Raw genomic sequence first — 13866 nt, 5'->3', positions numbered from 1 at the left:
AAAAAAATAATAAATGCGACTCAGTTGCTCAACACGACAGGTCGAGCTATAAAAAGGTCAGGCACCTTTAAACCCTGACTGATATATATTTTTTTCTAAATGGAAAATAAATTATGTCAAAGTGGGGGTTTAGCTTCCCTTCGTGCAAGTGTAAAAACGCAGAGGCAAAACGATTGCTGGAAAAGTCACTACTGTATTGTTATTTCCTTTATGCTATTTATAGTTTCACTGTTGTTCAGGGCCGTGAAATGCTAAAGCTTGTCTGTGTTATTGCGAGTGCAATTACCTACACTGAAAAACAGATTTGATATGCAGAGGTATGACAATGTCTATATAAAACCGATGGAGACACTGTTACTGATAAATTATGCATAACGCTCATGGCTTAATTTTAAGGGTCACCTGCGACACAGTCGGGTATGGCGGTGCTGTGTATACAATAATTGCCCGTTCGGCCGAGCAGCACACTATATTTTATCAGACCACAAACTCCCCGGTGGCGCATAATGTACTCGGTAATGCAATGAAAATCTTTATCTGCCCATGCAAGTTCCCCCTTATGAATCAGACTTAATGGCGTGAAGTCAACACAGAATGGTTTCGGCCAGCGTAATGGCCTTTGTGGTTGCACGTTTGCTAATGAGGCAGCAGCAGAGCGGGGAGATGCACTTGGCCCAGGTAATTTGCAAGGGACAAGGGTCGCCACTTCCTCTCCACACATAGGAAATATCACTCTAACACTCAGATAGAAAACAAGGAGATATTTGCACCCCCCCCCCCCCACACACACACACACACACACAGCTTTCAGGATTTTATTAGCATTTATGTGACGTGTTTGTCAAAATGTCCCAAATCTAAAGAATTACAACGTTAATATGTTCAACCAAAAAAACGTGGTTGTTTCTGCATGATAGTGCATCTTTATGATAGTTTTTCAGAGGTTGCTTTAAAGAAGCTCTGGATCTTCGCCCAGCCTAGCTCAATGTCATGACTCATGTCATAGAAACTCAGTGTCTGAAACTGTATTATACAGTATAAATTAGGAAATGCTGAACAGCTCACCAACATACACATAAAACATTTACGTTATTGGTTATTTCTTACTTAGGTGGGCAGGCACTCTAGAGATCCTACTACTGCACTTGTAGACAATTTTACATATTTATCACATAAATATTTGCATCTGTCCCTCTTAAAACTATAGAACATCTTTTTTCTATCATTGCTTTGTCAGAGGCAGCCAAAACAACAAATCATTTTATTATAGGATTACTTGAGGCACTTTCATCTCTCCGGCGATGGAATGCAATCAAACATTAATGACTATTTTCACCCAAATCTCACTGTGGCATTTTGGTATGTAAATTTAGAAAAATATCTCGAGGGGCCCCCTAATTTCCACACAAAAATAATTGAATTCAGCCGTGAACTGAATGGAATAGATACATGAAAAAAAGAAAAGAAAAAAAAGATAAATATAGCTGTGGAAAAGTACCAACAATGTAATTTGTAGCTATATATTTGATGGATCAGTTTAGTAGCATAAGTTTGCAGGGAAATCGTGATTTTTTTTTATGAGGTATCAAAAAAAAAGAAGGCTATACCTTCCATTATATGATGATGATAATGTTGGTTTTCATGCAACAACGTTATTATTGCAAATTGCAATCGTAGTGCCCCCACATCAACAAGTCTCACATAAAAAGTACTTACATTGTAAAATTTCCTCCTCCTCATTTGTAAGTTTATATCCGCACAATGTGGGCTTCTAAGTGGAAGGTTTGGATGCTTTCCTTCTCCAACACACCTGAAGCTCATCAGCAAGCTCTGCGTAAGCCTGAAAATGACCCTGTTCATTGGAAACAGGTGCGTTGGAGCAGGAAAACATCCAAAACCTGCAGGACTCCAAATTGTGACTTACTTCCGCATCATTTCGTGCTGCGTTTGTGGGTCTTCGTAAATCTCGCAATCAATTTATTTTAATTGCCCCACCAAACAAGGCAAGGCGAAAGAAAGAAAAAAAAGAACAAAACAAACATGCCTACAAGCGTCTTCTCACTGTTGACCACGAGATGGCGGTGACTGCTAACTAATTCACGCCGGCCTTCAAAGGTTGAACCCACCGTTGTTCAGCCGGAAATATCGACTCGCCGCTGTCATTGTCCTATTCGGTGGGAGTGAGCCAGCCATTAGCGGTTAATTAATCAATTAGTCATCCGGCTAGTGTGAATTGTGTTTGGCATGTGCATTACTTCACTGATTACGATAGTAATAACATCGTCTCTATGATGAAGGAGTCCAATTAACTAAGTGTTGTCTCGGTTACACAAACGAGTGGCTCGCTTATTATGGTAAATGCCCCTATGAGGTGCGTTTGGGTTCTTTTTTTTAATGGGTGACATCACGAAACAACGATTTTTCGATCCATGGGGGCCATATAATTAAACAATAATTTAACGAATAGTATAAAATAATAAACTTGTAGCTATATTTATAGGAAGTGGCGAAATGTGTCATTTTGGGGCAAACTTTGTACTTTTTGGGGGTGGGGGGCGTTCCCGTCGAGACAAACGTTGGAAGAGTCGCCATGGCAACACGAGCGTAAACAGACGGCGGCTGTCGTAAAAGGCTGCTGTTGAAAAAGAGTCTCGAGAGAACCTATTGTGGTTAGACGAGCGGAGTAGTGAGCCACTACTCGGGCAAAGAGAGCGGACAACAAACACGTTTTCCCGTCCATACAAAGGAACTCATGCTACGCGGACACACATGGACGTCCACGCGCCACGCCGGTGTTCGGCTCTTTTGTGAGGAAGACGCCGGAGGAACCGGTATACGAAGAGTTAAGAGCCGACATCCTAACTGTTTATCTCAGCGGCTAGCAGGCTAGCTGGCTACATGCACGGGGAGACGCTACTGGGAACGGAGCAGAAGCTCGCGTGTTGTGATCGATGGGAACCGAACCCAACAGAAACTGCCTTTTTTGAGCTTATTTTGTTGCCTTGTTGCGGTCCTACTCACCCCTCGCCTCAACTTTGAAGAATGACCGAGTGAGAGCCGAGCGTCCGCTGTTATTCTTTCCCTACTTAACCAGGAAAGAAGGAAAAAGTCACGCAGGTTTGTTGGTTTGGTTTAACTTCCATCGTATTTAGTCAGTTTGACTTAAGCTTTCATGTTTAAGCCTTTAAACTGAATGTGCAATTTTTACTTGGCTGGCTATGTGTTTTTTTTCCTTACACGAGGCTTCGCGTGACACTTTTGTTGCTTTTTCTCTGATGAAACCAGTCGATTAGAGCATTTCGCTTATCAGATGCCCTCATGCTCTGAGTTGTAACAAGGCGGGTGACTTAAAACGGCTTTGTGTGATCTTTTGCATCAAAAATAACTCTTGTGAGTCATCTGATGCTCAATTTTACACCACTTGAATTTGGAAAAATTGTCGTGCATTTTATTTGGCAGAACCATCTGGCTTGGTAGCATTTGGATTTGCAGAGTAAATCAGTATAACCGTAACATTTGTGTCTCTTTTAGATCGAGACCCGAATTAGACATGCTCACTCACGTGTTGTCATAACTGTATTTAAATTATTAATAATAATAATAAAAAAAAAATCCTGAAATAAAATAGCTTTTAACATTTTACTCTTGACAGTCACTCGCATGTTGGGTCCTGATACCAAATTTGGTAGTTTCAATTTTGACATCCACCTACCAGAGAAATTTGCATCCATTTTGCTTTGTATTTGCATGACTTGGATTACTTATTTGTTAGAGAAATGTGCCTGGATGCAAAATGAAACAAGACTTTTTTTTTTTTCTTTTCCTTTTTTGCATACAAATGAAACTTCCACACCACCCGCGGCGCTCCCTATTTGTTGCTCGCATAATGGAGCTTAATTTCTAATGGAGACTCATGTTGTCACCCTCAAATGAGAATATTTGTGGCGACCTTTGGTCAGGATGCAGGGGGGTGAGCGGTGCCTTGTAATTGTAGACTCAAAAGGTCTCGCAGGAATAACGTGCACTTTGGTTTCTGACATCAAGCCCAGAAGACAAATTAGAAATGTGTAAAAATGTGTTAATGAACCGCTGTACTGTATGAGCAATTTATCGCTTGAGTCTGTGAGATTTCATAATAACCCGCTTAGGCTGCATCATTGGCAAAGTGACACTGTGGCTACATGTTGAATTATTTTTATGATTTAACAATCTTGTCGCAAATTGGCGGCACGTTGGAACGCTGGCCTAGGACTAAACAAATCTATATTAGGGATGCCGCTTTTCTTTCTTAACTCCCGCTTGATTTGCTTGAGCCTTTAAACATCAGGTAAGTCTTTTGAAATGGCAACCTCAAACAATCGAGCACATTATAACCCTGAGATCCTCAAAAACAAACACGGTAGATCCCTGGATTAATAATGTCCCTGAGTGGGGAGAAGGGAGGCTGCTGTTAATTGGTGCTGATTTTTCAAAAGACTTAATGTTCCTCTAGGAGTGTAAAACGCTATTGTCGTTAGGATCGTCTCATTGCCGGCCGCCCGCACTCTTTCTCCTGTGAGGTTTTTGTTGTTGTTTTTGCGATCAAACATTATTGACTCCCCCAGTAGATAACCTTGGCAACTGGAGCCTCACGTTGCAATGACCGCCGGGGTGGGAAAGTGGAAGCCGCGTCTGATCTTTTAGCTGAAGCCGACAGCAAACAGTTTTTAACTGTTTTTTTATGTGTGTGTGTGCTTTGAGACTTAAGTTGTATTTGGGGCCTTTTAAGGTATGTTGACACAACTACCCAGTAAAAAGTGGCAAAAATGACCAAAAACACAGATGGTCCTTTGTTTATAAAGGACTTCCATTCCTAAAACCTGAATTTCTACACAAGTCTGATTGAGCTGTAGTCTATCACTGATTAAAGTCATAATTACAATTTATTTTTTTATTTGTGTGATAAACCTTTTGATGTATTTTGTATTGTATGTTGGTACAGTCTTTAACTGAGGCCCTCCTGTAATTTGCATGCCAGGCCAGTAGTTGGCAGTCATCACTTTGTCAGGACACGATGTGCAGTGCAACAAAACATTTGCATTTTGTGTACCATTTATCGGCAACTCTGCTGGATGTCAATGAAGAGAAGGTGGACTTTACTGGTGAGATATCCTCAGCAGTTTTTACTGTTCAATCAAATGTTTTGGTTTTTAAAAACCTCTACCCTCAGACCTGTTTTAAAAGGTTTGCATTGTAAGCCTCATATAAACTGCCCACAAGTATATAGGGTGTCCTCGGTTTACAATGACTTTAAGGTTATGAACGGTAAGCAATAAAGTAGTTTGCGGAGCAGTCTAAGAATACATCGTATTGTAATGTTTTTCATACAACTATATCGTGTTATAGCTTTACTGCATTAGTGTAGGTTAGTGCATAATGCGGTTTTCTGAAAAAGACTAAATAGAAAAATCCATTGCAGATGAGAATTCCATACTTTGCATACCATTGTCAGTATTTTCACTATCAAATAGATATCAATATGATTTTGTGGTATCTTATATCTTCTATAGTGACCCCAATTTTAAACTTTTATGTGTATGAGGATGGGAATACAGCTGACAATTTTCGAGACCCAAACGTGTAATGATTTTATTTCAGCCATTGGTCCTGTGCCCACATTTGGGCTTTAAAGTTCACCTCAGGTGCCATGAAGAGAATTGGTTTATCCCACAGCATCCGACCGAGCCCTCTAATATCTTAATCTCAATCCAGTTTTACTTGACGAACATCGGAGGTGATTATCCCCAGAGGAAATTCCCTATCTTATCTGGCTTATCCTGTCAAAGCCCGATGCTGAAGACGAGTTGAAATATTCCAATATTACAGCGTCATCCGCTGCCCGTTTGCAACCTTTGTCATTCCGTTTTAAGTCAACACAGGGCCTAGCTATCTCTTTATCGTGCCCCTGTTCTCTCCCGGTAATGAGGCATTTTGCGGCTCTTGGCATCTGCCCCAACTTGAAACTTGCATTTTGCATGCGAGGCTCATTTCCTATGCATGAGGAGTGGGGCGCCCCTTTGATTTGCCCGCCTTACTTTGCCTCTCTTTCGTGCTCACCGGAGAAAGAGAGCCAGAGTGCTGGAAAAAGTTTCTCCTCCCACTTAAGGTAATTTGTTGCTTATTCTAAAGAGGGTTTTCCGCTTGGCATTGTGTACCCCCTCCTCCTCCCTTTGAGCGGAGTACCGAGGGAGACAAGTCTCCACCGGGGTGAGATGCAAAAGAGGCACTAATTTGACACTGGGCACAATGAGGTTCGTCCACAACCTTAAATTTGCCTGGACTCCCCTTTTCTATTCTGTTGGGCAACATCTGGTGCAGACTACAGAGTGGCTGGCTGCCATTTAGAGCTTTAAGTGGCCTTTGCCCCCAAAGAGCAACCTTGCCAATGGGAACTCCAAAGAATCAAAGCTCTCTGTGTACCGGAAGCCGCAACGGCACGCTGTAAAAGACGGTGCGTTAATGACTTTGCAGGTGTAAAATTCATGAGCAGCAGCCGTAGAAAGGTAATTACCAGGGAATGATATCCAAAATTATGACTTGCCATTTACAGGCTTGCATTAAGGCGGGATGTTTTGCACCGTTATTGTGCGTGTCACAGCAGCAGACTGGTGGATTTCTCTTGTATTCACGTTGCCGTTGGGTTGTCAAGTAAAGGCCAGCGTTGGTTAATTTGTGAATGTATTTTGGCCAGCGCCAACACCTCCGGTTGCCTCTCGTTAAGACACAAAAATGGCTGCGTGCGCTTTATCCTTTCGCCACGGCAATTAACACGGTCATTGACATAATCCAGGTAACGCTCCGTAGGTAATTGAGGCCTAACACTTGTTCTCTTGAGAGATGTCAAAAACGCTACGTGTTAGCTTGTTAGCCGCCTGCCTGCGCATCTCATTACTCCTCCGTGTCCGGGTCTGGTCCGGGGGCTTGTTGAAGCTCGCCGCAGAGGTGAGTGACTTCTAACTGCTCCTCCACTTGACTCCCCCAAGCTTCTTGCTGATCCTGGTTAAATCTCATATCTACTCCCAAGATCTGGGCTGCTTTGTCGATGCCCTAACCGCCTGTGTCAGAAGCTAAATGGCTTTTGATTCGATATCTTAAAGCAACGCGGTATTCCACCCCCCTCCCCTCAAGCTATTCACTCTTTCACTCCTTGTAGTGATATGTTATAGGTATCCTTTCTTGGTCCATATTGATGTTTTATTGTTGGCTGACTTAGTGTGCTTATTTTCTCTCCACCAATTCATCTTCCTTTCCCAATTGAATACGATTATCTTGGAGAAATAGATTTTTCTTGGACCCTATCAAATTATCGTGTTTGCTTTTTAGTACGGGCAGAACGGGCACTGCTCCTCAGAGGTTATTCTGTTTATTGTTCATTCATCACACTGGAGACATTTTGTGGAAGTCAGCGTGATGCTGAGGTGTAATTAAATTTTTTTTTTTATATATATATTTTTTAGCTTGCTCAGTGTGATGCAGTTTTCAGACTTAAAAAGGGTAAAGGATTGCCTTGTACTTTTACACCTCTCGCATAACTCACAGTATTGTGCCGCTGACATTGTATACTAAATGTGCCCTCAACATTATTCACTCGTAAGCCCTAAAAGTGGTGATGTTTTTTTATGACTTAATAAATCAATGAATAGCACCCGGATGTGACGGATCACCATTCAGGCTTTCCATCTTGTTTATGGTACATTATATGCTCACAGAGATTTTACGGTGAGAGCAGACAGACAGCATGCATAAATCTTGTTTCCTCTTTAAGAAAAGGGAAAAAAACACGGAGTGCAGCTGTCTCTACTTCCCCTTAATTGGATTCTGTCTATTTTTAGTGATATTGGCCCAGGTGTAGGTACAGACGGCGGTAGGTGCAGTTTCTTATCGGAGGCCCCGCAGCTGCTCCGACCGCCGCGGCCGCCGCTTTCGTGGCCACGGCAAGCTCTCTGTCGTGAGCCCACGTCTCGCCGGCTAGGCTTGAAGGCCGAACACAAGGAATCCGTCAGCGCACGCCACACTAATCTGCTTGCTCGTTAGCCGCGCCCTCTCTCTAGTCAGCTGTGCTAATAGGCATGTCCTAATGAGCTCTAATTGAAGACAGCTAATTTGCATGGCTGGTCTCATTGTCTTTCTTAAAGCATCTTAAAGCTCAAAGCTGTTCAAAAGCTGATTGGGAGTCTAACATGATTTGGTTTTGGATGGACTCTCTTGTCCCTGATCCCAGATTGTAATATCTTTGTTCTGTGCTTGATTCTTGACACAGCCCCTTTGTGCCTGACGTGAATAGGTTTTTGCCCGTTGGCATTTTTTGGGGGGATGTTAGCAAGGGTCATTTATCAAAGAACATCAAGCGTTATCAAAGTAGGCCAACTTTGATCAAAGATGGAACTTTGCTCTCTTCACAATTCAATGAGAGATTGCTGCATATGTAAAGGCGAAAACAGGGAAGCGATACATCTGCAGCATGAGGAGGCTGTGCAGCACATTTTGATTTGCACTAGAGAGGAAGATGTTTTATTCTTCATTTGATAGCTGACTTTATATCCCCACTATCTCCTTGCTTTTATTTATCTTTTTACTGCGAGTGTACATAAAATGATTTTCCTAGAGAGAAAACGTTCACAGTGGCAGCTTTATTGCATTGGCCATGTGCCATCTCATCTATGGACAAAGGTAGAAAAAGAAAGCTCTCAGATGACCCGAAACAATTAGGATTTTTTTTGGGCTTTTGCTTATTCTCAGAAACGGGCCTTTTGCAAGGATAACCACAGTTCTGTGAATTTCTTTTGTCCTGTGACCTGTTCTGATGAGTTTCCTGCCCTCTTTTTTATTCTCTTCCAGACTTGCTGGCTGAAAGTTGCCCATAAACAGGAAGCCTGGTTGAACATGACTCACCAGCCACTGCCAGAGATTGCCAGCCTCGCCCCAGCTTGTGGCTCTAGATGCCAACCCGATGCACCATGACGGAGAGGCATTAAAGTCAACTCGCTGACAACCATCTGGATACCTCTCCCTCCGCCAAATCCCGCAAGACCACCCTTTCCCCCACTTCATCCCGTGCCCACCATGCTGCGCTTCCTCCCTCTCAAACTTGGCCGCGTGTACCGCTGTCTGAAGCTGCTGTTTGTGGTGGGACTGTTTGTCATCTTGCTGATGAACACCCACAACCTGTTTGCCTCGTTCCAGAAGAACGAGCTTACGGACCGGCGCTTCATCAACCTCAACAAGTGTCCCGCCTGCTTCGGCACGAGCTGGTGCCGCAAATTCATGAACGGCCAGGTTTCGTTTGAGACGTGGGGGCGCCTGCGCTTCCTCGACATCTTCAACGTCAAGAATGTTTACTTCGCCCAGTACGGGGAGCCCAGGGAAGGTACACGTCGCATCGTACTGAAGCGGCTGGGCTCCAACCAGGAGTTGGCCGAGATAGATCAAAAGATCTGCAAGAGGGCCACGGGCAGGCCACGGTGCGATCTTATCCAGGCGATGTACAAAACTGAATTTGCTCGGATCAATGGCGACGTTCGTCTTCTGACTCCAGAGGTGGTAGAGGGCTGGTCAGACCTGGTACACTGCCCTTCTCAGCGGCTGCTGGACCGTGTGGTTCGACGGTACGCCGAGACCAAAGACTCTGGCAGCTTTCTACTCAAGAACCTTAAAGACACGGAGAGAATGCAGCTGCTCATGACCTTGGCATTCAACCCAGAACCACTTGTCCTGCAGGTATTGTTTGTTATCTTTACCTTGGAAGTTTAATCTTCATTACTATCAATTATAGTGGTGCGGCACGAGCCAAGGAATGTTCAATTAAATTTTCTTTGATTTTGCTCTTGGTATCGACAACCTAATGACAACATTCTGACATTCTGAGAAGGTGAGTTGAGTCTGGGGGATCTGCGCTCCAATGAGTGCCAATATAGTTTCAATTTTTTTTAATTCCTGTGAGTTTCCTGTTTGGCTATTGTTTCTATTAACTGTTGTTTTGACAGGACTGAGTCATGGCACTAGGGTTTTCAAGTAATGTCAGGCTTACCTTTTAGAAAAGATCACCAGTAGAGGTCAAGTAAGCCGTTTTAGTCAAATGCAGGGTAAGAATTCCTCTGCTTCGTCCCCTTCTATATGTAGATTTAGGAGGAACTCTTGCATCCTCCCAGGACTTTAGACACCGCTAGCAGTCTTCAAGAAGAGGGTTTTGAGAGCTGTGGCCTCCTGAAAGATGAGAGGTTTTTGCTGGCGGCAATACTGCATATTTAACAATATATGTAGGGCATATTTGAATTATTCAAGATTGCATCTGTAAATGGTCCAAGTTGTTTTTAATTTGAATACTTGTCTCTGTTCAATGGGCTGCCATCATCTATGGGAGAATGTGCTTAGAATATAGTAGGTATATCACAGTCCTGGCAAGTCTTGTTTAAGTTTATAATAAGAATGCAAGGGTTTTTCGTTTTGATACAGACTTTAAATACTCTTCTGCACTTCTTCAGAGCCAAGTCACATTCTGGCTTAATTCCTCAGTTTGTGTACCTTTTTATGGTCTAGCTATGATACCAGATGTTTGTATTCTATCATCCTCAGTGCCAGAAAGGCTCCACTATGCTATTGAAGCATCGCCACTGCAGCCACTTTTGCCTCCCTCTGTGATTTACAAGCATCCAATCAATTCCAATTTCAATCTGCCATTGACCGTGTCTCGACAGAACAACAATGGTCACAGCCCATGTAGACATTCAATAACTTTCGGGCTGACCTACAACACTCACCCAGTTTTTACTCATCAAGCCAGACACCTCCAGGCATTCCGCAAGACAAAAAGCGAGATCATCTTTTATGTCCAGTTGATCCATAATGCCTGGTTAGTCACGTGTGGGTCGCTCGCCCTCTCCTTTCGGTCCTTTCTCTTGTTCTTTCCGCCTGTGTTTTTGCCAGCGTATTAATATATGCTCCACAAACTCTGGATTATTCCAACCACAGTGGCATCTTGCCATTCTCCCCCTTGCCAAAGGCTATGCGATTCAGACCCACAAATGAAATACTAAAGACATAGCAGACACCAACACATGAAACCTTCCCGTCACCCGCATTCCACTACTCCTTGCTCTTCACAGTGTTTTTTTTTTTTTTTCAACACGTGGCTCATCACAACACCTTCTCATCTGTGCGTTTTAGAAAGATCCTTTGGGTCACGTGGACACGCAGAGCCAATGTAGCAGATGGTTAGCATCGATAACATACAGTGAAATCTGTCGAAAGATTCACGAGTTCTAATGGTATGTTGGCTTCCCTGGTCAAAATACATCAAAAGACCCATTGCACAAGCTTGGGCAGCAGTAGACCATAAAGAATTAATGGGCCATATAGAGATTGGACATGCTGTAGCACCTTGATGTGTGTATTTTGCCAGAGGTTGTAGTCGCTGTGTGGAGATTTGATTTTAACATAAGCGAGGTCAGAGTTAATGAAAATCTTATTCCCATTGCTTTATTATGCCTCGTTGCAATCTTCAGTAAGTTTTGGAGGTCTTCATCCCAAGATTGATAATTTTCAGGTTCACCGTCTTTAGTACGACTGATTTCCTGCTGTCATTGTTTGGCAGTGCATCTCTTTCCTCTGGCTTTATTCAGTTGAATAATGCGCGTAACATTTCTACTGTCTGCTCAGTGAGCCGAGCTCTGTCTCTCCTCTGTCTCAGAATGGCTTGTGTTTTTGCTCTTTTGAAGCCACTGGCAGTAAATCGGCCCTGTTTCACTATGAGACACCAGACCTCCTTTGTCAGTGGGGAAACAATCTGCTGCGCTGTTTTGCTCCGGCCAACAATGGCCCGTTTCTGTGTGTTGTGCAGTACATGACGCATACACAAACACAGCCTACATTCCTCTGTCACGTGCAAGACCCTTTGGCCGTGGGGAATAAATATTTTTAGATGGCCAAAAATGACCATGGCGAAATATGAAAGCCTGGTGCAATTTCTTTCTCTTTGTTTCCCCTCTCAGCTGAAAGCAGTTCCTTCCCTTGATAAATATCATTGCTATCCATTGAAAAGATAGAATCTCGACAAGTTAATGATTTACACTGCATCTGTATGGAGTTAAGGAAAATGTGTTTCATGACAAGTTATTACAAGCGTAGGTGTACTTAGTTTTAGTAAATGCGGATAACCTTGGATAGAAACGCTCACTGCCATTCCAGGCAAGACTGCTTTTCAAGCAATCACACATTTATGGCCTACAACATGATTGCGAAAAGATTGATAATTCTAGAGCAGAGCATAACCAATGTTGTCATCAGGCGGTGAAGATGTCAAGTGTTTCTTTCTCCTTAGGAAGAGAAGTCAGGTGATGCACATTGATTTTACCTCTTACTCAATAGTGGCATCATAATTCAGTTTACACAAAAATCAAGTCATAAAGAGATGCCCGGGGCTAATTCTGGGGAATCGATTCAGGCACATTTTAAAGGATCGGTTTTCTTTTCCCACTGTACTCCACACCGTCTTGCAGCGCCGCCCTCTTTCAATACAGCGGGAGATGGCTCAGTGAGCATAACACCGCATTAGTGAACGTGGAAAATTATTTGCGCACTGATGAGTGCCTCTCGAGTTCAGGCACGGGTCTCGGTGAAATGCACACATTTACTACGCCCTAATGCTCCTTCTAATCATCCGAGCACAATTCACAAAATGTTTCGGTAGCAGCTCCTCAGCAGCTGACCGGTCCAGTTGACAAACATTGATGGGGGCATATTGGTTGATGGTAATATGCTGGTCACATGATGGCAAGCCAGATTGTAACATGATTAGATGATAACATTGCTCTCTGAAGCTAGTCATGCTTTTGAAAAAAACACACACAAGCGCTGTTCAAAATGCATGCAAAATGAAATATGTACAAAAAAAAAAAGAGTAGAAGATCGCTTCTGATTGGGTATCACACCACAAAGACGAAAACATTGCAAGCTTGTTGCACTCTCTTTTTAGACGGAAACATGCCTTGGGATGTATGTATTTAGAAACGCTGATCTCGCTTCTCTCCCCCACCCTTGGTCATAAAGCTTCTTCGTATTTGCAGTTAATTTGCCATTCTTGGCGCCTCTCCTTTGGCTAAATGACTCACTTGGCTAAATGATTCATCAGGTGATGCTCGTGTTTGATGGGCTACAGTACATCTGGCCCAATCGGAAATTAGTTTGATTTTGCCTGGTCTTCCATTCCAAATCATTAAGCCTTGCGAGCGGGGCCAGGAACATGTGACTGCGCTCGCACCCTTTTTGGTCCTCGGCCCCGTTTTGCTCAGTGAAGCTGAGAATAGGAACTGACAGGCTGTGGGCTTCACTCAGCCAGCGGTACTCTCATCTCCTCCAGACTCAAATCTGTGCCGCTTTCCCCCTCCCTTTACGTTGCCACCTTCCCAAGAACCACCTCCTCACTTAACACTCAGTCCTCGGCTGACACCGACATGCTCATCAGAACGATCCAGTCGCGTAGCCATCTGTTTTTTCCCGCACAACATCTGACACCAAAACCGCACTGCAGAAAAAAGAGCCGCACACAATTAATGGATGACCTTATCTTTGAAGCCTGCTAAGATTTTTGACAGCAGGATCTTAGCGTAAATGTGAAAGTAAACACTCAATGCACTTTCAACAAACAGTCTGGCTGCATTGTTTGTTTTTCCCCCAAACGGTGGGTCTCCTCGCCTTGTTGTTGATTCTGAGGTTTTGCATAATCAATCACAATCCTCACCTTTGGGAATTGAAGCCCAAGTAAACTGTGAAGTTCCTCCTGGCTCATAGTGGGGCAAAGGGGACACCTGAAATGTGACCCTCCCAAGATCG

General features: G+C 43.4%; 2 protein-coding genes across 6 annotated transcripts in view; one reads left to right on the top strand and one right to left on the bottom strand.

Moving 5' to 3' along the window:
• Nucleotides 1–1878, bottom strand: part of trpc1 (transient receptor potential cation channel, subfamily C, member 1) — a 73996-nt gene extending 72118 nt beyond the window's left edge. For all 5 annotated transcript variants that reach the window (XM_077554248.1, XM_077554250.1, XM_077554249.1 and 2 more), the window contains exon 1: nucleotides 1717–1878. The gene's annotated coding sequence lies outside the window, so the exon portion shown is untranslated. The remainder of the gene's footprint in view (nucleotides 1–1716) is intronic.
• Nucleotides 1879–2620: 742 nt separating this feature from the next.
• Nucleotides 2621–13866, top strand: part of dipk2ab (divergent protein kinase domain 2Ab) — a 31888-nt gene continuing 20642 nt past the window's right edge. The window contains exons 1-2 of the mRNA XM_077554772.1: nucleotides 2621–3117; nucleotides 8878–9756. Of these exons, the coding sequence (XP_077410898.1) occupies nucleotides 9103–9756 (654 nt within the window). The 5' untranslated portion in view covers nucleotides 2621–3117; nucleotides 8878–9102. The remainder of the gene's footprint in view (nucleotides 3118–8877; nucleotides 9757–13866) is intronic.

The sequence above is a fragment of the Vanacampus margaritifer genome, chromosome 20 (genome assembly GCF_051991255.1).
Source record: "Vanacampus margaritifer isolate UIUO_Vmar chromosome 20, RoL_Vmar_1.0, whole genome shotgun sequence".
In the NCBI taxonomy this organism is placed as follows: Eukaryota; Metazoa; Chordata; class Actinopteri; order Syngnathiformes; family Syngnathidae; genus Vanacampus; species Vanacampus margaritifer.
The sequence above is the reverse complement of the archived record's forward strand: the minus strand, read 5'-3'. Positions and strand labels throughout refer to the sequence as shown.